The sequence below is a fragment of the Grus americana genome, chromosome 7 (genome assembly GCF_028858705.1).
Source record: "Grus americana isolate bGruAme1 chromosome 7, bGruAme1.mat, whole genome shotgun sequence".
In the NCBI taxonomy this organism is placed as follows: Eukaryota; Metazoa; Chordata; class Aves; order Gruiformes; family Gruidae; genus Grus; species Grus americana.
The window spans coordinates 35,872,511-35,899,233 of NC_072858.1; the positions used below are offsets into that span (position 1 = coordinate 35,872,511).

At 38.5% G+C, this 26,723-nt stretch overlaps 1 protein-coding gene across 5 annotated transcripts in view; it reads right to left on the reverse strand.

The window, feature by feature from the left end:
• CTNNA3 (catenin alpha 3) overlaps positions 1–26,723 on the reverse strand; it is a 512,488-nt gene that overhangs the window by 82,938 nt on the left and 402,827 nt on the right. For all 5 annotated transcript variants that reach the window (XR_008577888.1, XM_054832089.1, XM_054832088.1 and 2 more), the window contains one exon: positions 17,285–17,436. Coding sequence is in view for 4 of the 5 variants with exons in the window: in XM_054832089.1 (XP_054688064.1) it covers positions 17,285–17,436 (152 nt within the window). In the remaining variant the exon portion in view is untranslated. The remainder of the gene's footprint in view (positions 1–17,284; positions 17,437–26,723) is intronic.

Consider the following 26,723-nt stretch of genomic DNA (forward strand, 5'->3'; position numbering starts at 1 on the left):
TCTGCTGGCCAGTGAAATGGAATGGGAGATAATCAACATAACTCTGTCACAGACTGCCACAGATAAAAATGACACAGACACAAGCTCCTTAATATCTTTGAAAATTTAACAAAATCTTACTTATGAAATTTGGTTTTCCTAATGTTTAGCTGAATTCTCCCCCATATAGTCAGAGCTTATTCTCTTTGTATCCATTATGGACGTGTAACACAGATTTTCTTTCTTGTGCAATATTTTATATAATTGAAAATGGCTATCGTATCCATGAATTGTAGTTTATTCATTTATATTAATCTGCAACTCACAAAAGGTAAGGCAGCAGAACAGAGGTCTGTCCTGTGAACTGGGTGAACCTGTATTTTAAATTAAACAGTATACAATATGAAGCAGAGACTATGCTTCTATGAAATGGCAAAAGTCATACAGAGCAGTCTATTCATCAGTGCTCATCTTTGTACAGAGAGAATACGCAATGTGCTTTAATGGCACTTGCTGCTAAAAGAAAGGAAAACTTGAAAAGAAACAAGCTGAGTAACAGCAAACATGGATTTATCAAGAATAAATCACGGCAAAACAGTCAAACTTACTACTACATTGATGGGATAAAGCCCCTTTGTGTATAGAGAAGCAGAAGTTTTTGTACACTTTTACATGATCTCCTTTTAAGTAAGCGAGAGAAATAGGTTCTAGATGAACTTACGACAGTGTTTGTATGTAACCGGCTAAAAAAAAAATACTCCAAAAGTTACCAAAATTTGTCTGTCAAAATGACAGCATTTATCAAGTAGAATTCAACAGGCATCTGTATTAAGCCCAATGTTTTCATAAAAAACTTTGTACAATGGAATAGAGTGGGCTTACTAGATCTGTAGGTGACAGCGAATTCCTGAGACTGTGATTATACAGCCAGTGTTAAAATGTAAAATAATTTTGACAAACAGATTGAGAGATAAAGGAAGATAGCACAGTAGGAACAAATGCAAAGTACTGAATTTAGGCAGGAAAAAATCAACTGTACAAATAACAAGATGGGAACTAAGTGGCTAAGCAGGAGCCTTACAGAAAAGCATTAAGAATTACAATGTATCACAGGCTAAAGCAGCAATGTCACATTCTTGAAAATAAAGGCAACCAGATTGTTTGTTTTAAGTATCTGGAGGAGCACAGTCAGCAAGCCATACGAAATAAGCCTTCTACTCAACTCGGAGTTGAGGCCTCCACTGGAAGTACTGTATCTAGTGTTGGGCACTAGGAGGTACACCGGCTGAAGGAAAAGACCGCAACAAGCATGAGCGTTTTAAGAAAAGAAACACTCTTGAAGTACACAAGAAGGAGGAGGAGACAACCTGTTCTCCACATCACTAATGGACGAGACAAGAAGTGCTTTAAGCTGCCATAAGGAGACATGGGGTGGATTTTAGGAAGAACTTTCTAAAGGTAATGAAGGAGTGGAATAGATTGCTTGAAGACATCAAGGACTTTCCAGCTGTGGATTTTTCTAAGAACAGGTCAGACAAATGAACATCGGGAATTATTTGAAACTAATCCTGGTCTGCACAGGCAACTACTGATGGAGTACCACTGTGCTTGAACTGCTGAATTGTAACTGGAGAGGAAGGAAATAAAGCAAATATTATACAAGATCGAAGTTTATAAACACTGCTACCAGACATAGTTTTAAAAGCAAAAATACATTGTTATGCACAGATTACACTATAGAATCCCTGCTGTTAGAGTACAAATAAGGTCTTTACAAGAATGATAAATTTAAATACAAATTTATATATTCAACAATGACACTTTAATTCTAATTAGTGGAAATCTTGAGAAATAAACAAAAAAACACCCAACAGTCACTGTGCATATCTCTTCATTAATGCAGCACACTGCTATTAATTTTTTGTAGGAGTTACTACCACTTGAAAGTTTAGAATAGGACTTGCAATACTTCATGTAATGTAATAAACAGACTTACCCAATTGAATAGATTTTGCACATAATGGGTCACAGATCCTTGATTCAGAGGAAGATCACTTTTGAAAACAGTGATCACATAAATGATACTCTAATTCATTTATATAAATTTGTCTTAATTTATATGTTGATCAGAAACCCAGTAAACTATTCAGAAACATTTCAATCATCCAAATTCTAAAATCTTCTCTTACCATGAATAGAAACCATAATGTATTCATTGATTTGTTTTAAAGTTTTGTTTTATCGAAATACTAGCATATTAGTATGCACATATATGCAGGCAGTATGGATACTGTGTACTTATTTAATGCAGTGCAAGAAGATTTACTATTGTTAATTACTGAGACACCATGAAAAACCACCTCTGCTCGATAAATATACAGTAGGATCATATAATGACATATTATTCAGATATAGTGCATTAATTTTGCAGAGAACCTCAACAGTGCTATTTACTAACTTTTAAGTGCTTGTTTCTAAAACATTCACAGGTTTTTACTATTGCATTTTAATACAGATAGAGGCAACATAAGAAACAGAGAAGGGAATGAAATCAGGTGCAAACATCCAGATGAGTCTGAGAGACTTTAAGATTTAAAAGAGAAGAGGGAGGAAACTTACTTTTGCAAATAAGAAATCCAATTCCAAATCAGGAAGAAATGAATAAAAGATGACTTCAGAAAGTTAAAAGATAGGAAATAACTAGTCATGAATGCTCAAAGAACCATGCCATAGCACGGGACCACATGAAGGCTCAGATACAGGCTGAGATGGGTAAAAGAGGTCTGCTGCTCACAGTGCTGGAATGGCCTTCATCTGTTTCCTGTTCTTAATATGTTATCAACAAACTCTTATTTCTCTGTCATACAAAGTAACGTCAGACCTTCAAGCAGAGTAATTGCCACATTTTACTGGTTTTAACATAGCTGCTAAATTTCTGTAAGCAGAAGATGTGGTCCATAACATCTACGTCTATCAGTTCACAGTAGCCCACTGTTCAGTGGTGTGCTCCACCAGATGTTAAAAATACATTAAATTCCCTTGAGATTTCAATTTGCTTTCATGATATTTTTGATAAAATACATTTTTTGCCAACTAATTAGTTGGTAATTATTCTAGGTAATAGTACAGTAAAAAAATACCACCTAATGGCTTCCTTGGAAAAGCATATATTTTGCTCAGATTTTCTGGAGTATATGTAACAGAACAGAATAGAATAGTATTTTCAGTTGGAAGGGACCTACAACAATCATGTAGTCCAACTGCTTGACCAAAAGTTCAAGTATATTAAGGGCATTGTCCAAATGCCTCTTAAACACTGAAAGGCTTGGGGCATCAACCACCTCTCTATGATGCCTGCTCCAATGTCTGACCACCCTTCTTGGCCAAGAAATGCTTTTTGAATCAGATTATTGTATTATACAATTTCTAGAAATAGTTTGATATCTTTAAATTTCATACTTGATTACAGTATTTATTTTAGCCAAGATAAGAATCAGAGTCCATGCAGAAGTTACTCTTTTCCAAACAGACTGGCACACTGTGGGAATTCCAGTTTTCTTGCTTTACAAAAGACAATTCTTACACTACCTTAGTACCAGGCATGAGATTCTTCAAAGAACACCATCCTATGCCTTCACGGTAAGCTACTCATGCCAGTTGTTGAACGGTCTCTGACATGAATTTAAATTCTTTTACTTTCTCTTTGCAGAGGATGGTATTTTTTAGCAATTAATAATGCTCTCAACATTTTTTTTGCCTAGGCAGTAGATAAAACTCTGAGCTCACCAACGTACCCAAGAATAAACAAAAAAAGAGCAGAGATGTATCACAGCTTAAAACCCAATTATGCCAGGTAAAAGTTCCCTGCCAAACCTCTGAGCTATCTGGCAATCCTACAGACTGCGTAAGAGTGAATCATTCCATCTCTAAATATCCACACTGCAGGTAATACTTGCTATTGAGTTTTCTGGAATGGAAAATATCAGGAGAAAATGAAGTTTTTTATTGATGAACTAAACACAGCCTAAAATTTCATCTGGATTTAACTCTACCAGCCAAGAAACATGTGATAATTTCATAGGGAGAAAACAGCCCTATGAGTTATAAAGCTAGTATGTTCTAAAAATGTATGGTGCAATTTCATATTTAAAAAAAACACCAACACACAAACAAAACCAACAATACAGCAGCAACACTATCAGATAGGATAATCTTTTCATTCAGGAAAAAATAACTCTCTTCATGCAGATCCTCTCTGCAGTTAAAAGACAACTAGAGTGAGTCATCTGCTTTCTGATCTGTGAGTTTCCTATAAATGGCAAGAGCAAATCAAGCAGTCAAGCCCGAGATGGTGGAAGCTGTAAGAGGCAAGGCTTAAGGCTATATTAATGGAATGGAACAGCAAACGGGAAAGAAAGGGAAGCCTAAGTTTAGGCAGACACAATTTTAGGTTTCACCTCTGCTGAGGACTGGCTGCATTTCAGAAATAAGTGATTACTCTGCAAACCCCAACATAAGCAAATGAAGGCACGGTTTGCACTGGTGCTGCTCTGTTTAAAATCTGGGTAAGTTCTACTTCTGGCTTTGCTTACCAAGGTGACAAGCTTGTTTTATTTGTTGGCCACTGACCAGTCACACTGAGTACATATACAGGTCCAGGGCACTGGCGAGATCTCGCATCACTTCAAGCATTTAACTATGCTAAAAGGCATTTACCTTTGCTTGTTTTGGTTAGGTCTTCCTCATTGAAACAGCAAACATTTTTTCAGGTCTGTTCTTTATTTCCTGAATATTAAATTAAGCCTCATCTGTGTTGTTTTTTTGTTTTTGTTTTGTTTTTTGGTTTTTGGGTTTGGTTTCTTCGCACATCTGGAGTCAAGCTTTCACAAACCCACAAACATTTTCAGAGCGTATTTGATAGAACAACCCTGTGGTGTCAGCCAAACTCACAGACATAGCATGGCATGCCATGTTCAGGTGGGATGCCAGACTGGTTTCTCATGAAAGCAAAAGGGACTGATTCCCATTTGTATAGCACATCAGCCACAAATACAAAGAATGTAGAGTCGTCTGACATCTGCTTATCTGATTTCCTCAGTGAGCAAATCATATGCTGATGATGAAGTAGGTAAAAGGCAGGCAGCTGTATGACTGATACAACAAAGATAGGTGGAAGAACAACAGATGTCAGTTATCCATCTGGCTCTGACACCCATTACTGCAGTCAAGCACGTGGCCCTCACTGCAAGACTACACACAATCAGCCAGTGAATTCCAGTGTCCCTGAAAGAAGAGTGATACTCCCCTATCTATTATGGCCATGATCCCAGTGGAGAAAATCTGATTACACTATAGTAAGAGGATGAGCTGCAGCTGGAATGGGGGCCATGCAGCTGCTCTGGGTGCAAGGGAGCTAACTAAGCAGTCATCTGTTGACAAAGCAATTCTCAGGGATATGTAACTGTACCTGTGTGCACCCCCAAGCTGTCACTGCCTCACTCTAGATAGTTACCAGCAGCTCTTTATTCTGAGTACTTCACATGGATATGATTTGTTGCACCATAACATGAAAGTTGTTACTATTTTTTTAGGTGAATTTAACACTAACAGATTTCAGGATAATTCAAAGGCTAATTTGGATTAGCACATATGATCATTTGTACAGATTATTATGATCAGTAAAAGGGATCTATGGCCAGATCTACATTGAGCAATGAAGACCTCTGAGCCAGAACTGGCACTAGCATTGACAGGGCTGATTTCAGAATAAGAACCATACCCTGAGCTATTAACACTATTAGGAGACTGCAGTCTCCATTTCCAGGCTTGCATTTCTCATACTCCAGTGAACCATGTGGCAGGATGCACATTTTAATAGAATATATGTGATCTGTAACATTTTGCTGTGCCTCCCAGTTTTAATTCCAGAAATTGAGTCCCTCCCTTTTAACAGAGTAATATGTATTCCATTTCTCTGGGAATATAGTTTATATTAGACAGTAAGCACCAAATAGCAAGGAAGGAATACACATCACTTTTCCTTGCTATAAGAAAAAAACCCCTCAGCAAAGATTTTAATGTTCCAGAAAAAATACTGCCTTGTGCTTAAGTTTCCAATGAGCCACTAAACTAGAGCTACCAAATCATTCTGGAAAGTTCTGTTTTCCTGAGAGAGAGGGGTAATTTTGTGAACAATTAAAAACATAAAAGTATGTGGCATAGATGCAATATAATTTAATCTTTAAACCGGGAAAAACAGAAATTCAAAGCAGTATGTAAGTCAAAACTGTTCATGCCATCCATTTCTGTACAAAGCATACTGGCTTCTCTGTCTGAAACAGTAACCTAAGAGACTCTGATGGTAAGCCATGTAGCAATTTGCTGCTAAAAACTTCTTAATTCACAGCCTTGCATCATGCCTAAGGCTGTATAGCTTGGGCAGAAGACAATGCAGATTTGCCAGGACGGATAATTGCAAATTTGTATTATAATGGGTACAGTACGCAGCTGACACTTTCGTTACTGGTCCCTGTAACAGTGTTTCCGAAATCTTCAGTATTTTTGTCTAAATATACACCCAGAAGGCCTTTTTTTCTTCTTCCCCCTTTCTTTTTTACAAACCAACACATCCTTCCCATTACCTGACACTTCACAAACTGGTAACCTAAGGCAGATTTAAGAAAATTACATTTTTAAGTGGAAAAAGAATGAAAAAGAGAAGTGGGTCATACAGTCATGTGCTGAACATAAACAAGCAGGCATAAACACAGCAAACAATGGTAAAAGTATTATCATCTAGTAGTTGCATGCAATGTAGCAAGCAGCACGCTTTTCTAAACAAGATTTAGCACACATCACTGCTTTGTTTGCCCCATCAATTCTCCATTACTGTCTTAACATTAATACATAAAAGAAAAAACAGATAGTGAAGTCAGACTTTGCTTGACAGGGCACTGGATAACACTCTGCTGTCAACAGGAGGTTGGACCAGATGATCTCCTGAGGTCCCTTCCTTCTGTGATCCTCTACGTATGCTTCTCTTCTCTCTTTCCCCTCCCTGACAAGAGTGTGAGATGAGTAAAATGCGTGACAGTGAAAAGTAAGGTCTGGTTCAAAAGATACCGCAGTATTTTTGGTTTAGAAAGAAGGCTCAGCTAACCATAATGTTTTGGACAAAAAGAGTAATACCCAATAGCACTAAAAGAATTCTAACTAATGAAAAAAGTAATAAATGTTACCAGACCGTAACTGAAAAGTGGTACAGACAGGCTTGAAAAGTGGTACTGAGTGGTGAGTTCCTGACACTCCTTTCAAGTATGTACTTCCATTTAGCCCTATCTAGTCACCTGGACAGCACATGTGAGCTGCTGCTTTGGAGGAGAAAGAAAATCTTCACCATCAGACCTGTACACAAGATGTAGCCCGACAACATCAAGTGCTTTCTCATATGCTTATATATGCAATTGGAGAAAGAGTCTACTCCTCCAACATATACATAAAGCACTATGAAAATTCTACATATTCCCGCTCAGAAGGGGGCATCTGCTTTTGACACTCCTATACTACAGGATGATTTCTCTGTATAAATACGTACACAGATGTAAAAGGAAAATTTTGGAATTGCACATATGGGGATACAGGGGGCACTTATTTTCCTACTCACTATTCATTTTATAATGTAAAAAGAACCCAGAATCTAAAATCAGAAATGTCCCTGTAAAAACTGATCAAATGGCTGGAGCATGGGAGCAGGGGCAGCAGTCAGAAGGATGTACAATGAACCAAAAGGTTAAAAATTGTTAGTATGAAAGGGCAGGAATATAAAAGCACAAAAGTTTCTCTTATCTTTTGTTAAAAAAAAAAAAAAATTTAAAAAAAAATCTATCATTCCCCAACTACCCTGCTGACTCTAATTCAGTGGTTTAAGCAAAGGGGACCTGAAGATGTGGGAGGAGAAGGGCAATCCCTTCTTGGGTGAAGTAACAATGCATCTGTGCTTTGGCTTCCACTCCCATGTCTGAGATTGAAAGGGTAAGCATCTGCTTTTTCCTCTTCTGTCTCCCTCCCTCTACCTGAGATATGAACACACCATCTGTTTTTAAAAATCAATAATCTGTTTTTCTACTAACAAAGTTTTATTTTTTTTTGTGGAAACACCTCAACTCTTAAAAACAGATACTTGTTATGGCAATTGTGGCAACTCCAAACTCTAAAGATATTTCTTAAGAGTAACAACCTGCCCACATGTTCAAGAAAGAAGAATGCAACTTTCAGGGAAAATGAGAGGGTGAGTTTTATTTACAGATACACTCCTGAGCAGTTTTTTTGCTCTATAAAGCGGCAAAACCAGCAACATTATTACACAGAGAACTACAATGGTCATCTGATTTGTGGAAGATATTAAAGGCCGTAAATGAATTAAATTGGCAGAAAATCAGACCCTTGAGAGTTTGTTATGTGGTACATAAACATGAAATACAAGCAAAATGGTATGTGTAGTTGTTTGCCAGAAAACAGAAATTGGCTTACTTTATTTAGGAATACAAACTGCCCTGTTACTAAATAGAGATTAGCATTTAAAAAAAAATGTGTTAAATGGAAATGTATGCAGACTGTGTCCCAAAACTGTTACAGTACAGAGCATTTTGATAAGACATCTGCAAGGTAAAGTCATAATAACAATGACTGAGTTTATAATGCTAATACAGCTGTAAATATAAACAAGTAAGTATTTCTACGCTATGAGATTACTTCCTAGGTATACTGTGGGGTAAAGAATGTAGACATTTTTGGAAAACATCTATGGAGATGAATTAAAATATGAAATGTAACCTATGTGGGATAGTGCTTTGAGTTAAATTTTCCCCATAACGCTACCTTCAAGGTTGGTGAACCTGACTTGAGATGTTAAAAAGCCAAGTAACATGGCAGGGACAAATACCTGCCAGAAGCTTTTACTTGCAAGCATGCATATTTGATCATGGCACTAAACAGTTTTAACTCACCTCTTACCTGGTTTCTGCAGCTCAAACATAACATTCCCCAGTAATACCTTTTATGTGACTCGGGATAAAAACCTGAAAAGGAACAGGTATCCAACTGTCCTTAACAGATGACAGGCACTTCTTCTAGGCTCTTTTTTAAAGGAAATCAGATATTACATCCTTTTTCAGTCACATTGCATCTAGATATATCAATCTTTGGATGAGAGGACTGGTAGAATAAGCAAGGAAAGCACCATTTGAAGAAGGTAGGGCATGGAAACATCTGCTCGGTAACAATCAGTACAGAGCGCATTTTTTACTGAATAACAAGGAAAGGAAATCCTCTCCTGGTTAAAAAAAAGATGACAATGTAACAAGTATTAACTATGTTTATACCGGAAGCCTAGTGTGTAAGGGAGCACAAGCGAAAATACACAAGAAAGCTCCTGCTTTCTGCAAGGGAAGTTGACAAGGAGCTAAGGGAAGGAAAGGTCAGCTCTGACCTACTTAGGTAAGAAATGGGAAGAAAGTGATCAGAGATGCAGGTCCAACTGGCTTGCTAACTACCGTTCTTCCTCTTGTGCAATTGGTGTAGGATAGAAAAATGAAGAAAAACATACTTAACACGCTTTCCAATATGTATTTGTAATGAGTTAGCATCACTCGTAAATTTCAAACTAACAACAACAAAGTTTACCAAGACTATATGATTTGTTCTTTGTCTTTCCTCCCCATGAGGTCTCAGGGCTCTCTTGGAAAAACAAACAATTATAAGACTGCAGTAAATGTCTTTTTTTTCCTCAAATGCTTCCCAGCTTTGCTTTGTTTTCTCTAGCTTATAAATAGAGGTTCAATTCATGTGTGCTATTGCCTGCATCTGACATGATCTAACTCATTCCTACTGCAGAAGTAAAAACAGGTAGAAAACCCTGCATGTGTAGGATAATTCTGTCATTAATAAAAGCAAAGGTAGAATTTAAACTAGACGCTTATTAACTGGCTGAAAGAGAAACAGAATGATAGGGAGGTTTTCACCACTTGCTATCTTCCTTTCTGAGAAGTCCATGTTCTGAAAATTCCTGTAACTCTACTGGATGCAAGAGATCGAAGTCTGCTGTGATGTCTCTTATTGAGAGAAATCAAGGGTATTGAAGAGCTCACAAGCTCCGTCATATTTCTTTAAAACAGAATGAAAAACTACCCAGAATTTGCAACCAACAAAAGAAGAAAAAGGGAACCCATCCCAACGGTATTCTGAGGTAGCCAAAAGATTTTAAAAAGGGTCATGCTGTAGACACTTGAATGTGTAGCTAAGCTGAGTTTGATTTTGCAAAGGAAATTAAAACCCACAGTAAAAGACTATTAGACAAAGAAACAGGAAGATAAGGAATGGAATGGGGGTGTAGTGAGGATCTAGCTGAAATAAAAGTATCTAGGTATGATAGAAAACTAAAATGAATGCTTTGCCTCAGTTTTTGGGGGGGACCATGGGTGGAGATCATGTACAACATGGTGCAGAGAATGGATGCTCAACGGTAATAAAGGCACAATCTGCAAAAGAAACACTCAGAAAGCTTAACATCATAAGCTTCGAGAGAACCTGCAGTCTCCATGCCAGAGTTCTGAAAGGAACAGCACATGGAATATAAAATGAGCAGAAAGGATTTTCAAGAAATGCATCAAAATGATGCATGTATCAGATAAGAACTAGACTCTTAACATACATTTTCCACCTCTCATAAAATTAGGGAACACAGGTTCCTCATTTGCTGCTTCCAGGAACATAGAGTAGTAAAAGCGTTTTGAAGAGAGTATATGAACATTTTGCCCTCTTCTTCCTCTCTGGAAAACACACAGCAGTTCACTTGTTTATCCTCCACTAAGAACAAACACTTCCATGAAACTTTGACTTGGTGAATTCTTTTCCACTATTCTTGGTGCATTTTGTTAGGATGAGATTGAAAGGGTAAGCATCCGCTTTTTCCTTTTTTTACTGCTATCAGTAGTTATTATTCATTTGAAGTCATTACCACATTTTCCCAGTGTTTATTGCCTAATGGGATATTATTAGCTGTCACTTCAATCCAGCTGTCCCATATTCTTCAACAAACTACACTTTCATATAGAAGCTCCATTTTAAAAAAAAAAAAAAGTTCTAGCATCAGTCTTAACATTATGCAACATTTAAAACATATGGTCTCAAAAAAACTGTCAATCTGCTTCCTTTGACTTTTACATGTATTTCACATGGCAGAATTCTTGTCTTTAATTCTGTCTACCCTCATCTACTTCCATAAGAGCAATATTCTGATTAAAACACTATCCAGATAATGCCCAACTGTTCCTGTGCAAAATCAAACTCCCAAAGCCTCTAGAAGAGGCTTCAAGAGTCAAAAAAAGACTGAGGAACGTGGACACATGCAGCTATACACCCCGGATCAAATATCTGATGATTTCACATCAACAGCCTCCACTGGATGAATTAATCCTTGTGAGTGAAACAATGAGAAACATCTTAAGAAGTGTCCTGCAGTTCCAGAGACATTTCTATTTCAGTTCATCAGTGCAGCACACCTTCCACTATTTAGTTGCTCTGAAGTGTTATTCACATTATACCTGCAGGACTGGAATGAATGTTTTATGTATCTATGGTTAAGCTTGGACGTTGAAAAGCATATCTGATAATCTGCATTAACAACAGTATTTGGCAGCATTTTACAGTTAGGAGCTCTATTTTTACAAACATTCTTTCTGTGTAATTACATGCTTGAAATGCTTCCTGAGGAACCGATCTGGAGAGTTTCTACTTTTACTTTGATGTTGAAAAATTGTCCTCTGTGAATCAGTGTCCTTGTTCACTTACACTTCTCAATTGTATTTTGATCAACAACTTCTTTGCCTGATTCAGCCTTGTAATCCCCTGTAACCAGCAACACATTGTTCTTTGGCACCGTATCAGTAAGCCCCTATAAGTTGGCCACAGAACACTTCTTTCCGCACCTTGGCTGCTGTTGTAACAGCATATATCTGAATAACCATAAAGCTTCTTACAGGCAGACTGAAATGAAACTGGCATTGTCTGGAATGTATCTAATTAGGAATGCAAATACATCCTTACTCAAAAAACGAATGCCAGGGTTTCCTCAGCACTCTCTGTGCTGGCAGTCAGTACCTATAAGGGATGGTGGAGTAGCTGACTATCATTTCACCAAACCTCAAAAAAACACCTCTTATGACAGTGTCTGAATAATGATATTCATTAAGTAGAAAGCTACACAGGTCCTATTTAATGAATTAAAACTTTTTTTTTTAAATCTCCTGTGCTTTTGTCAGGACTCTGCAATTGCTGGGCTGCTGAATACATTCAAATACAGCTGAATACACTTCAAGCCACATTGACTTCTAAGGCAAACACATACACTGTTTAGGATAATGGCAGGTTCAGTATAGGCGGAGGCAGGCTCTTACCCCATTGCTCATAACTCCTCCAATTAATTCAGAGGAGGAGTATCTTCTCTTTGCTACCCACAGCTTCAGGTACTGCCAACAAGGTAATTTCTGATACTTTGGTTTTTTTGCCTTGTGAAATTGCACTTGCAAAGCAGAAGTGGAAGATGGCACTGATAGAAATCTTCCTATTAATGCTGTCCATTTAGGTGTTGTACTATGACTTGCAATTTTACAGATGTACTACGCATTTACATATCACTAGCACACACTGCACTTACTATGCATTACGCATATGTACAGTCTCTTCAGATGAAAGTACTTTCCCCTCATACTTCAGAAAGATGTACAGGGGATATAATATCCTTTTCTTTTTTGAGTGACTGTCCACATACATACACACATCACAGAGGACTGTAAGAATGTACACTCAAGAGTTTCCTGCAGAGCAGTGTCTCTATCTTCATAGAGACTGACTGAAGCTTTGTTACACTCCTCAGTGCATTTCCCAAAAATTAAAAACTCCATAAAGGAATATTCAGTCATAATCATCTGGAGTTCAAGCCCAAGAAGACTGGACATATAGAAGACTCAGATCTCACTGAGGAACAAATAGAAACAACTTTGTAATCTTAAAAAAAGTCCCCAAGTCACTAAGGGAAGGCGAGATGAGCAATGTAGGCATCAAATGAAACTTAACTGACCTACGAAAAAAATCAGATGTCCTAATCAAAACTCTTAGCCTATGTTCACTGAAACAGGAACTGATCAGAAGGCCTAACAGAGGATCGCCCTCAATCTGGTTTGTTTTGCCAGATAAATCCAACTTATGTAAACTCCTCCTGCTATGGGCAAGAATCTTCTATGAAGTAAAGGAACGGAGCCAGGGAGTACAACCCTGTGAAGTGAGGCATCTTGGGCCTGGGACAAGCACAGAGTTCTGCATTAGCAAATAAGGAGGAGTAGAGTCCAGAAAATTTTCACTGATGTGTTAGGTTTGTGTGGCAAGGGTTGGGGGGGGGAAGCTACAGGGGTGGCTTCTGTGAGAAGCTGCTGGAAGCTTCCCCTGTGTCTGATAGAGCCAATGCCAGCCGGCTCTAAGACGGGCCCGCCGCTGGCCAAGGCCAAGCCAATCAGCGCCTCTGTGATAACATATTTAAGAAGGAAGAAGAAAAAACCAGAGCTTTTGCAGCTGGAGAGAAGAGTGAGAAGATGCAAGAAACTCTCCAGGCACCAAGGTCAGTGCAGAAGGAGGGGGAGGAGGTGCTCCAGGCGCCAGAGCAGAGATCCCCCTGCAGCCCGTGGTGAAGACCATGGTGAAGCAGGCTGTCCCCCTGCAGCCCATGGAGGAAGGATGAGGGGGTGTAGAGATTCCACCTGCAGCCCTTGGAGGACCCCACGCCGGAGCAGGTGGAGGCACCTGAAGGACGCTGTGGCCCTGTGGGAAGCCCACGCTGGAGCAAGCTCCTGGCAGGACCCGTGGACCCATGGAGAGAGGAGCCCACGCCAGGGCAGGTTTGCTGGCAGGACTTGTGACCCCGTGGGGGACCCACGCTGGAGCAGTTTGCTCCTGAAGGTCTGCACCCCATGGAAGAGACCACGCTGGAGCAGTTTGTGAAGGACTGTAGCCCGTGGGAGAGATTCACTTTGGAGAAGTTTGTGAAGGACTGTCTCCCATGAGAGGGACTCCATGCTGGAGCAGGGCAACAATGAGTGGAGTCCTCCCCCTGAGGAGGAAGAAGTGGCAGAAACAATGTGTGAACAACTGACCGTAACCCCCATCCACGGTCCCCCTCTGCCACTGGAGGGGGCAGAGGTTGAAGCCGAGAGTGAAGTTGAGCCCGGGAAGATGGGAGGGGTGGGGGGAGGTGTTTTAAGATTTGATTTTATTTCTCATTCCTCTACTCTGTTTTGCTTAGTAATAAATTAGATGAATTTCCTCTCTCAGTTCAGTCTGTTTTGCTCGTGATGATAATTAGTGAATGATCTCTCCCTGTCCTTATCTCGACCCATAAGCTTTTTGTTATACTTTTTCTCCCCTGTCTAGTGAATGAGGGGAGTGATAGAGCAGCTCTGGTGGGCACCTGGCCCCCCAGCCAGGGTCAACCCACCACAACTGACGAAGACTGTCATATCAAAACTGCTTATCTATCCTGGCATTTGGCTCTCCCTGAGTAGGACTCACAGAATTAACTGGGACAGAGGAAAAGAATACAATGACCCTCCTAGTGTCCCAGTCATTTGGGATGCTGTCTAGCTTGCAAGTAAAAGGTCTGATGGTTTCCTCCTTGTGCCTGAGGCACAGAGCTTCACCCTAGAATTACTTCCAGGCCTAGCAAGACTGGAATTGAACCCATCAAGTAGTATCTGCATACTGATAACATCATTCACAGTCTAAGCACATGAAGTAGCTGAGGTCACCTACAAGGATATTTAGAGTTTGAAGGAGGCAAACTTTGAATTTGCTCTTGATCCACTTCCAAAACCTGCCTGCTCCCTTACAGAGAAGAGGACAGCATTCAAAACTCTACTAATGGCACAAATTGCAATAGCAGTGCCACTCATCACATAAACGTGATTTTCCTGGTAGATACTTGCCTTTCCTGTTTGATCTTGAAAGTATCTGTTGGAAAGCTTTTTTCCAGAGGTGTACAGAAAAAACATTTTATAATTCCCTGATTAGCAGAGAAATTACATCCTTTAAAATATATGGCTGTGAGAACACATCATCAAAAAGGCCTTTGAGCAGAAATGGTTCCAGCTTGGACTCCTCTCAAAAGGTACAGAGTTTGAAGGAGCAGCAAATGGAGATGTTGTTTCATCTTTGTTGTAGACATGTCTACTGCTGTGGGATCTGTAAATAGTGTCTGACCAAGGCAGGATAGCATGAAAAGTAATCATTCGGAAGACGCTGTAAGAGCAGAAGCCTACTCAAAGTAACAGGGACATGCACAAACAGAAAGCAAGCAGATACATGACGATTCCTTGAATAGATGTGGTAGAAGCCAAATAAAATTCAAATAGGATTAGGAAACTTCTAAATATATTTTTATTTCTTATCAGATTTAAAATGCTGCAGGATTGAAAATCAGCAAAACCGTAATAAAACTATTTCAGGTAGTTGCAATGAAATTAGATGGTAGTAGCTGCATCCTGCATCATGTAGTTAGGTGCTGAACAAGACAAGCAGGCCAGACTTTAGTGAGCCTTCCAGATAAAGTATATCATTATCTAATTTTTTATGCCTGGCTACATGCACAACCAGATTAGAAAAAACTTCCGAACAATCACTTCAAGACAGAATCATTTAAGACTAACTTGTTGGCAACGAATCAAAAAATCACTGTAGGTGAAGTGAAAGAAAAGTAAACTGTACAACAGTGTTTCAGGATGTCTCTTCAGTATATAAACAATTTCATAATTGACAACTGCAATAAGGATGACACATTTTAAAGATTTTGCACATCTGAATTCCTATTCAAACTGTTTAACTTATACACTGCAATTATGTTAAGACTAATATTTTCCATATTAGAATTATAGAATGGTTTGGGTTGAAAGGACCTTAAAGGTCATCTAAGTCCAACCCCCCCGACGTGGGCCAGGACATCTTAAATTAGATGAGGATAGTCAAAGCCCTGTCCTACCTGACCTTGACTGCTTCCAGGGATGGGGCATCTACCACCTCTACGGGCAACCTTTGCAGTGCCTTACCACCTTTCACAGAAAAGAAATTTTTCCTTCGATCTCATCTAAATCTACCCTCTTTTAGTTTAAAACCATTACCCCTCGTCCTATCACTACTAAAGTCTGTCCCCAGCTTTCTTGTAGGCCCCTTTTATGTACTGAAAGGCTGCTACAAGGTCTTCCCGGAGCCTTCTCTTCTCAAGGCTAAACAAGCCCAACTCTCTCAGCCTGTCCTCACAGGAGAGGTGCTCCAGCCCTCTGATCAGCTTTGTGGCCCTCCTCTGGAATCGCTCCAACAGCTCCATGTCCTTCTTATGTTGGGGGCCCCAGAGCTGGATGCAGTACTCCAGGTGGGGTCTCAGGAGAGGGGAGCAGAGGGTGAGGATCACCTCCTTGAACCTGCTGGCCTCACTAGTCTATAATATGTTTTTGTATTTTAAAGAAAAGACGACTCTGTTTCTTAATTTCTTCTCAACTGAAAAAACAATGCAGAAGATAACCTTCCTTTGAAAAATATATCTATATTTTTATAAATGTTTAATTTTATTTAAAAACAAAACTGCTGAACATACAAGTATTGCAGCTCTTACGTTATCTTATATCATTTCAAATGGGATTTGTGGAGTGAAGATATTTCAGGGAAATTCTGCATCTGACAAAAATTATCTTTCACATTTAAAAAAAAAAGCTGAAGTATTTTTTTGAACTTCAGGAAAAACAATAGGATAAGTACATTGATTGTGATTGTGTAAGATTGATAGAAATCAGGCTGTTAAGTCTTCTGGTGTAAAGCTGACAAAACTTCAACAAGATATTATTAGCATCACCTGAATATACTCTCCATTCCTACATTCCACTAAACAAGGTTAAAGAGCTACAAGCAGATTTGGGTTTGTAGCCACAAAATGATCATTAATGAAGTGAATGAAGATCTTTATCAACCACACATAAATAAGTATTTTTAATAAATTGAACACATTTTTATGCAACATTCTGATCTGGTACTCAACACAATTCTAGACTTCTTGAGTTATGTTTGTTTCACTGTAATCCAAATTTCCCAGATCAGTCCAATCTCGATATAACCTTAGGGGCACTGTTCACATACATAATTCTAAATTCTCCTGAAAACGTACTGATCTCCTGAACTACCTTAGAAATTAATATTAAATAAACAAAAAACTTACCCGAATCATCATGACTGAGCATCTGATGTTATGAATTGTATCATACACCTTCTTAGAAATGTCCACAAACTGGTTATCATCAAACAGATGCACTGTGTTCTTGCTTAAGCTCTCCAATGCAATATTTACTTGACTAATAAACTCTGGAATCACTATTTTAAAAAGAAAACACAAACAAAATTCAGTCATCATAAAAAGGATAAAAAGCGATTTTTCTTTCTAGCAAATTGCCTCACATTGATTAAAACTTTATTTAAAAAAAAGAACACATTATAGTAATGACATGATTAGTTTGAAGTGGGAACACATTTGTAATTTGATCACAGTGATAAAAATGCACTTGGTATTCACGTAAGCTGTGGGTGGTTATACAGTATAACGAAGAAGAAAGCTCTAAAAGGGGCGTCGGGAAGCAGTTGTGAAAACTTGCCGGTGATTTCAATAGCAATTTTACCCAAAGAATCAGGATGAATAACCTGGCTCAAAGTTGGAACTACTATTCAACAGACTACTATTTGTCTCCATTCAGACTGAAAGCAGATTCTGAAAACTACCAAAAGATTGATGATTATTCTCCAAACTGAAAAGCCCCACAATTGTAACCTGGACTTACCAAGGCAGTTTACCTTGTTTGATCGAATCAAACAAATTGTAAATTTTGAGTCAGTTTGATATTAACCTGTGCTTTACCCAGAATGTCCTGGGAATTTTCTTCTGGTGTTCCATGGCTTTATTTTGCACAGTGACCTGGTACTACTCTATTCTTTACATCAATTCAAAGCAAAAGAGTCCCAACACACAGAATTACAGCGAAGAGAGAATGCAGCCAAAAAATCCATCACACACACAAGAACTTCAAACAAGTACAGATCAAACCTATTTGCAACAACTCACTTCCTATCACTTGGAGACTGAAGACACAGAAGACATGTAAAGTAAAGGGACAGAACTCAACTTCTGTAATATTCAATATCAATAACATATACTTTGTGGAACAGAAGCTTTTTTCAGGCAACGTGCTGGTTTCAAATACAAATATATTATGCTCTCCATCCCTTCCCCCAAAATTACGTGCTGTGTAATTCATAAATTCATACCACATGAAAGCAACATTACTAATGCCTTAAGTACGAATCATTTCAGGCAAATTTTGAAGTATATAATACATTCTTATGCAGACAAAACTTCACCTGAAGTCAAAAGGACTTCTGAATTAGAAAACCTGGCAACATATACTTTAATATTAGGAAAGACGCCACAATAATGCTTTAGCCCCTAGCTTTACCCACATAATTCTTGGAGACATTTAAATTCACTCTTAAATTACAGTAACTTCACTGTCTTCAAGCTCAGCTGTTTCTCTCTAGAGTGCAGAACAGTTACTTCATGTGTCAGTTCTCAGAAGTAACAAACTTCAGTTAATTCAGTGGTAGAGGAAAGGTCCATTTTCTTCTGTAAAACAGGTCTTCACAAGTGTGAGACAAGTAGATGCCATTTAATTTGAAAAATAGGACATTTAAAATCCTTTCTTCCCTCTTCAGATTATCCCTTGAATTATCTTGCCTTCTGAAAAGGTCAGTGGAAAGAACAGATTTCTTAAATAGTGTAGAAAAAAGACAAGGTACATTTTTCATTAGCAACCAAATAGAGTAATTAGGGAAAACAAGTGCCTAATTATTTAGTACTTTTCAAAATTTTTATTTAAAGAAATACAGATATAAAATTGCAGAACGTGTAATCTTTTTCTGTTAAAGAAAGATCTTGGCCCTTAGACTATCAAAATGACTGCAAGTGTGACAATTTTGAACTAAACATTCACTTCATATGTTTACATAAAATTAAACATTCAGCACTTCACATCCGTGGTAAAAATGCTGCAAAGGAGAATATAAGAAGTTTCCGGGAATTCAAGATTCCATTGGTACAGTCAAAACCATCAGGTGTTTTCCAGAGCCTCCTACGTCCTTAATTCTGAGTTCATTGTACTTCATGTATTTTCACTGGCAGTACTGTAAAGCACAGACTCTCTACTTAACAGTTCGCATTTTCAGTGGCTGCGAACTGCCTGCAGGCCTCTTCTACAGGACAGGCTATTTCTTCTCAGTTATCTATTCAGGCTCCATCCTTATTCCATATGCTTATTAATGGCCTTTTTACAGCTCCTTCCAAGGCCAAACTCATTATCACAGTGTATTTGTTTGTCTGAACAAATACATCACTTATGAAAAAGGATTTTACACAAATACATATTCTATACCTCTTATGCTACTGATGGAGTCTGTGCTAAACCACTGGCTACACTTTATAAAAATATGATCTCAGTGGTTTCCCTTTGATAACATTTTTAAGATGGTTGCTCTTCATCAGTATCATTTTTATACAGACAATTAAAACACAAAACTAAACTGTAATTCTAAAACATGGACACAATCTGCTAAAAAAAGTATAAAAATACATTTGGACTATTATAAGGTTATCAAATAGTTATTATTATTTGGTCATTTACCCTGTATCTGATTGAATTACGTTAATAATGTGCATCTTTGTTGTATTCTGCTTTATTTTTCTAGGCAGCCTAAATACAGAGAAGTGGATGCAGGTAAAAATAGGTTGGGTGAGATTGATTTTTTCAATCTTTCAAAAGCAAAGAAAAATTAAACAAGTTCTAAGTAAAATGAAAAATTCCAAGTGTTATCAACTGAGAAGTGTTATTAAATTTTTGTGATTTTAATATTAAAACGTTTTTGAAGAAAACATGACAATTTTTATTTTAATTTTTGCCTTTTTTTCCCCCCCTCAGTGAAAATTATGAGCAAATTTCAACATGAACATCTGTAATCCTGCCTTTCCTAAGGAGGAAGGTATGGAAAGGAGGAAGATGTTTGGAAAATACCAATACTGCTCATAATTGTAATGTTGAAAGTCCCAAAACTAATTTACAGGATTCATGCCACCAAAAACACATTCTGCACTCTTCTTGAAATTAAGCTTACTTATTTTAAAATTCATCATGTCTTCCTCACTTCCTCTCCTGTTTTAAATAAACAATATTATTTGTCTTTCCTTGTAGGCCATGTCTTCTTAGACCTCTAATAATTTTTGCTTGATTTTGTCATCTTCAACCAAAACAAACTAATGAATCTTGTTTGTAGTTTAATAGCTGTCAGAGCCTTGCTCTTAATTCAGAGGCTACCACACCTATATGCCACAATCATACTAAGTAATATAGAAAAGTAAACTTCACTAATCACTTTACTCCAATTAGCAACTCTATGCCTGTTATTTTTAATAACAGAATCATCAGGACAACAGGTTTTCAACTTTGCAGGTGGCCAGTGATAAGAGGTGAAAATGTCAGCCATTCTACTGGCATCTTTTAATGAAGTTGTGTTAAGTGATTAACATCACTTCATCAGCAATCAAGACAGTTTGATATTGAAAAAGCAACAGTCTCCACAGCTAAAATGTTCACACGTATGCAGCACTCATGTAAAGAATGCCTTAACAAACTGAATATAACAGATAGGATCTCCTAGAACTGATCAAAAAATGGTGACTTACTTTTATCTTCAATTCAAAATGTTTATGGTTTTTAATTGGGGGGTGGGGGAGGGAGAAAGGAAAAACCCAACAAAAACCCTATTTATTTGAGAAAAGAGGGGAAAAAAAACCCAAGAAGCATCATCATAAAAAATGAAAACACAGCCTACTTATTTTTCACCATTCTGAAAATAAGACTATGTGATACTCTGCCATCTCTGCAGGACAATCCCCAGGTCCCATTCCTTGTGCTTATGTTGGAATGATACAGGCAGGGTGTGGTCCTCCCTCTCAGTTCCTCTCAACTTAAAACGCCACAAGGATTTCTCAAGGATGTCAAGGGAGAGCAGATGTAGTGGATTACTGAATGCATATATGCACGGTTTATCTCAAGAAAAAAAAATTGTGGTAAATAACCAAACTTTGACCTTTAAGGTTTATCTGTATGTATAAACACTGTGAGCAACTTACTGTATTGTGTAAATAGATTGGAAAAAGGTTCAAGACCTGCCACTAGCATGAAGACTGAAAAACTACTCTTTCAAAGGTAGCTTTGAAATGGAAAAGAAAACAAAGTGCCCAGATGAATGAAGCTCTGTGCGGCAGACCTACAGATCCCAGCTATAGGTAGACTCTGCAAGACTGTCACAACTGTTGCTTGAACTTAAGGTCAATGACCTTTCAACAAAGGAGAAGACTCTTTGTTGGGCAGCTGGCCATCCGGTGACACCATCTCTGCTCAAATAAAAGAGTCACAGGACTGTGTGGCAGGAGATACAAAAACATGAGCAGCCTTCCTAAAAAGTCTGTCTAGTCAGCATACAAAAATACAGAATACCCAGAGTGAATAAAAAGTTTCAACTAATGAAGCACTCAGAATAAAAATCACATGAAGTTTAGCACCTAAACCGAACCTCTAATATCAAAGTGAGTAAAGACTGCAGGAGAACTTAAGAATGGCGTAAGGAGGATTTGTGATAAGAATAGGAATCTCCATCTTCCGCAGGTAGCTGAAGTAACTGCTACAAAAAAGATCATTTTTTTAAACAAAAAATGTGGACAAGACTGCATGAAAAAAATAGTTTTCCTCCTGAAGATAATAAAATCAGGGTCAGTTACTATTGATGAATTAGGATTCTAACTGGAGGGAAAAGCCCCATGAGAACTTCCAAAAGCCCATAGTAAGACAGATTCTCAAAAAGTAAGGAAAAGCATGGTCATGTAAGGTCTATAAAGATGCTAAATGAACCTAAGATGAAACTAGCATGTCTGGAGTTTTTTCAGACTTTTCAGGCAAGTTAAAAGAGATGACTGCAACCCAGACCTATGTTAAGCCACACGTTTCAACCACTAAGCCTAATACCATCGTTCTATTAATTAGCCCCCAAGTAAGAAAGAACAGCTCCACTAAAATATTGAAATCTATCCACCATTTAGGCAGTAAGATGGCAAAAAACAGAGGCTCAGGTCTTGATAACAACCTCAGTTTGTTGCAAGAAGATCTGAAATCACAGGTCTCCAAGCCAAGAGACACAGCAAGTCCTGACACCAAAAATGTCTGGGTAATGCTGTAGCTCAAGGTACCAAAAATGCACTGTCTTCTGCCATCCAGAAGATAACTCCTGACAACGGAAAACCATTCCTAACTACAGGGCTAAGAGTGCACTTGCCAACAATCCTCCGGAGAGTCTTCTTTCAGAGAAAAAAAAAGCTGTCATTTGTTGATACTCAAAGTTAGGAAACTGATCTCAGGGCACCCACAAATCCTGCACACCAGTCTTCAGATCATCGTGTATCTCCCCACAGAGATAACAGTGGAAGTGGTCCACAGAAATCTCCCAAGTCTCCTACTTCAAAAATGAGTTCAAAATTATTCTAGGCACCAAGAGCTCATTAGAAGTCATAAAAGTCAGAACCAGTGATCTTGTTTCTTACGTTACCAAGGAAATTACCCCTTGCAGATATAGTTAATCTCAAGATATGAATATGAAGAATGCTGCCTGAAGTGATTTTCTCTTCTCTTCTGAGTGTCAAGGACCTAGAAGGTCCAACCAACTCTGGAAAGCCTTTTCAAGTTGCAAGGTAAACAATTATCTCATTTTCATTAAGTATTCACGTTATGTCCATTAAAACTGACTGACATTTACAGGAGAAAAAATAATTCTGGTGACACTTTTGGTGGGCTTTAAATCTCCTGACGAGTATTACTTTCTGTGCCAATGCACAATTAAATTTGCATTGCTGTGTAACACATATATTTCAGTGTAACACAGGTAACACAAAAAGGACATGACCCATATAAATAAGAGATGACATTCAGAACACTGCACTCACACACTGCATACGTACAAAATTAATCACAACTCAAAGAAACATAGGAATTAGTGCTATTTCCTTTCAATAATCATGCATGGAAATTATTTTTTAAATGTCTGTGCCACATTCACCTCCAAAAATACAGCATTTATGTACTGTTCACTACTGTTTAAATATAAAGTATATTTAAATGTACATCTTACATATTGTGCTTAATTGTACATATAAAAACACCCCTTTAGAGTGGAGGCCATTATTCACACATCAAAGTGCCACAGTGAAACAGTATGAAAGCACGGTGTGTCTAAGTCAAAGAACAGTTATGAAATAAAAATAAAATCACAAAAATACGAAAAAGCTCTTGGGAAAAAAAAGGGTGTTGACAAAAACCCCCAATAAAAATAAACACTAATATTAAAAACTGTTCAAAAACACAACCCCACATTTCTATTTAAAACTGTTGTAACCATTTATTTTATTTACTGTTTAAGTACTCTTCAATTGAACAATCTGTATTTCTATCCAAAATACTATCTAAACTAAAACACGTTTTTCCCAAGAGCATTGAATTTTCCTCAATTGCTGGACCCCATTAAGAGTATTTTTTCATAGCCCATACAATAAATCCATTGAACATTGATCCTGTTTTTAAAATATGCCTTCTATATTATAGTTTCTAAACACCACACCTAATGATATGAAATACATTGGATTTATATTAAATCAGTTATCACAGAGCCAATGAGTTGGGTTTGCATGGCAAGGTTTTGGTAGTGGGGGGGAGTGGGGGGGGTGGGTCTTACAGGGGTGGCTTCTGTGAGAAGCTGCTAGAAGCTTCCCATGTGTCTGACAGAGCCAATGCCAGCCAGCTCCAAGACAGACACGCCGCTGGCCAAGGCCAAGCCAATCAGCGCCTCTGTGATAACATATTTAAGAAGGAAGAAGAAAAAACCAGAGCTTTTGCAGCTGGAGAGAAGAGTGAGAAGATGCAAGAAACTCTCCAGGCACCAAGGTCAGTGCAGAAGGAGGGGGAGGAGGTGCTCCAGGCGCCAGAGCAGAGATCCCCCTGCAGCCCGTGGTGAAGACCATGGTGAAGCAGGCTGTCCCCCTGCAGCCCATGGAGGAAGGATGAGGGGGTGTAGAGATTCCACCTGCAGCCCTTGGAGGACCCCACGCCGGAGCAGGTGGAGGCACCTGAAGGACGCTGTGGCCCTGTGGGAAGCCCACGCTGGAGCAAGCTCCTGGCAGGACCCGTGGACCCATGGAGAGAGGAGCCCACGCCAGGGCAGGTTTGCTGGCAGGACTTGTGACCCCGTGGGGGACCCACGCTGGAGCAGTTTGCTCCTGAAGGTCTGCACCCCATGGAAGAGACCCACGCTGGAGCAGTTTGTGAAGGACTGTAGCCCGTGGGAGAGACTCACGTTGGAGAAGCTCGTGAAGGACTGTCTCCCGTGAGAGGGACTCCATGCTGGAGCAGGGCAACAATGAGAGGAGTCCTCCCCCTGAGGAGGAAGAAGTGGCAGAAACAACGTGTGATCAACTGACCGTAACCCCCATCCACGGTCCCCCTCTGCCACTGGAGGGGGCAGAGGTTGAAGCCGAGAGTGAAGTTGAGCCCGGGAAGATGGGAGGGGTGGGGGGAGGTGTTTTAAGATTTGATTTTATTTCTCATTCCTCTACTCTGTTTTGCTTAGTAATAAATTAGATGAATTTCCTCTCTCAGTTCAGTCTGTTTTGCTCGTGATGATAATTAGTGAATGATCTCTCCCTGTCCTTATCTCGACCCATAAGCTTTTTGTTATACTTTTTCTCCCCTGTCTAGTGAATGAGGGGAGTGATAGAGCGGCTCTGGTGGACACCTGGCCCCTAGGCAGGGTCAACACACCACAGCTAATTACCTAGTATCCTCCTAACATTTAACCATGTCCTTGGCTCACCAACTCCTTTCACAGCAAATGTATTTTTATCATTATGAGGAAAACTCAAGGCATTTTGAACAATGGAAGACAGAACTTCAAAAAAATTGTTGTATCTCTATGAAATACCCTGAAAAACTGAACTCGGTTTTGCACTACTCTATCTTACAAAGCACCTACTGAACACTGAGTAGCTGTTCTAAAATCTGCCCATACCACAGGGGGCTCTTGCTTGGTCCTCACTAGGTCTGGGATCACACTGGGATAGACACCACAGGTTGCAATATGTTAACTCACGCTCTTTCCTAAATACAACTATATTGTCCATCAAATCTGCAATTCCCCGACTTTTCTAAGAGTAAAAATTTAACATTTCCATTTCAGAGAAATACACCATTGATGCTTTTAAGTTCTGTAGGTCAAAATTATCAGGAGCTGTTGATTAGGATTATCCTTGTAACAGACAGCTAATAGATGGTAATTTTTTAACAGTCTCCTGACTTCCCTATTTAAACGAAGAAGCTTATACAATCCTAATAAAGAAAGAGTTGCCATGTACACTTATCCTGACACCAGGTAAATGCTACATGCAAGAAGCAAGCATATAGGCATACCTTCCATCTCTGAGGTTAACATTCAAAAAAAGCAACAATGGTAATGCAAAAAAACCAAGACAAGTATGAAAGAAAAGTAGAAACAAAAGTAAAATAAAAATGATGAAGAAAAAAAAGTAGTAAAGCAGCAAAGCAACAGTTACTTTTCCATCAGGAAAAAAAAATTTTTTTTTCTTCTCATGTGAGGTAATTCACTATTTCTTCTCTGTATGCCTTTTCATTTTCCTCTCTGCTCATCAGCATAGCTGGAGTTTAACTTTTACTGTGTTCGTCTAGTTTTGTTTAGCACTGAGAAAGCCACATAGTAAAAGGAATAAATGATTGAACTCTACCCTCCTGAGGATGCTTTTCGACATCATATCCTGGAATTGTACACTATGTTAGACTGAATTAATCTAGAATTTATTCACAGGAATGAAAGATTTGCTTTACGGACATCATCTTTCAGTAAGAAGTTCAGATGACTCCTCCTACGGCAGCATAAGCAGAGAGTTATGGCAAGTGGTGTGTATCTCAAGTATTTTATTATCGCCCATAATCTTATCACCTAGCATGAAAGTCAGTGTGATGTGTATAGATAGTTTGCTTTCTGAGAATTTAAATAGCTTTCCAGTTGCAGGAATTCTGCTAAAGTAAAGCATAAGCAAACTATGGTTGAAAAGATTAAAAAAAACAGCTACCACTTAAATGCAGGGTTACTAAAGAAGAAATCTAGTTAATAACTGCACAGTCTTTATTCAATACTTTTTTATTTCATTTCACTCTCTGACATCAAAGTATAGTTTGCACCTCTTGTGATTTAAAAATATGCATTTGCAAATTTCTTCTGGAGTGGTATCTAAGAATTTCAGGTAGTAAGAACACTGTATATTCCAGTAACCCAATTTTACTGCTAAGTATTATGTCTGTTCTTAACGTCATTTCAATCCAAAGTGGTATACAAAGAACTAGTAAATAAATCAAACAAAACCCACCTAAGCTAAGGCAACTGTGCTGGCCAAAGGCATATCATCTGAAATACAAGGGCTTCTGGCAGAAGCTCGAGTTACACCA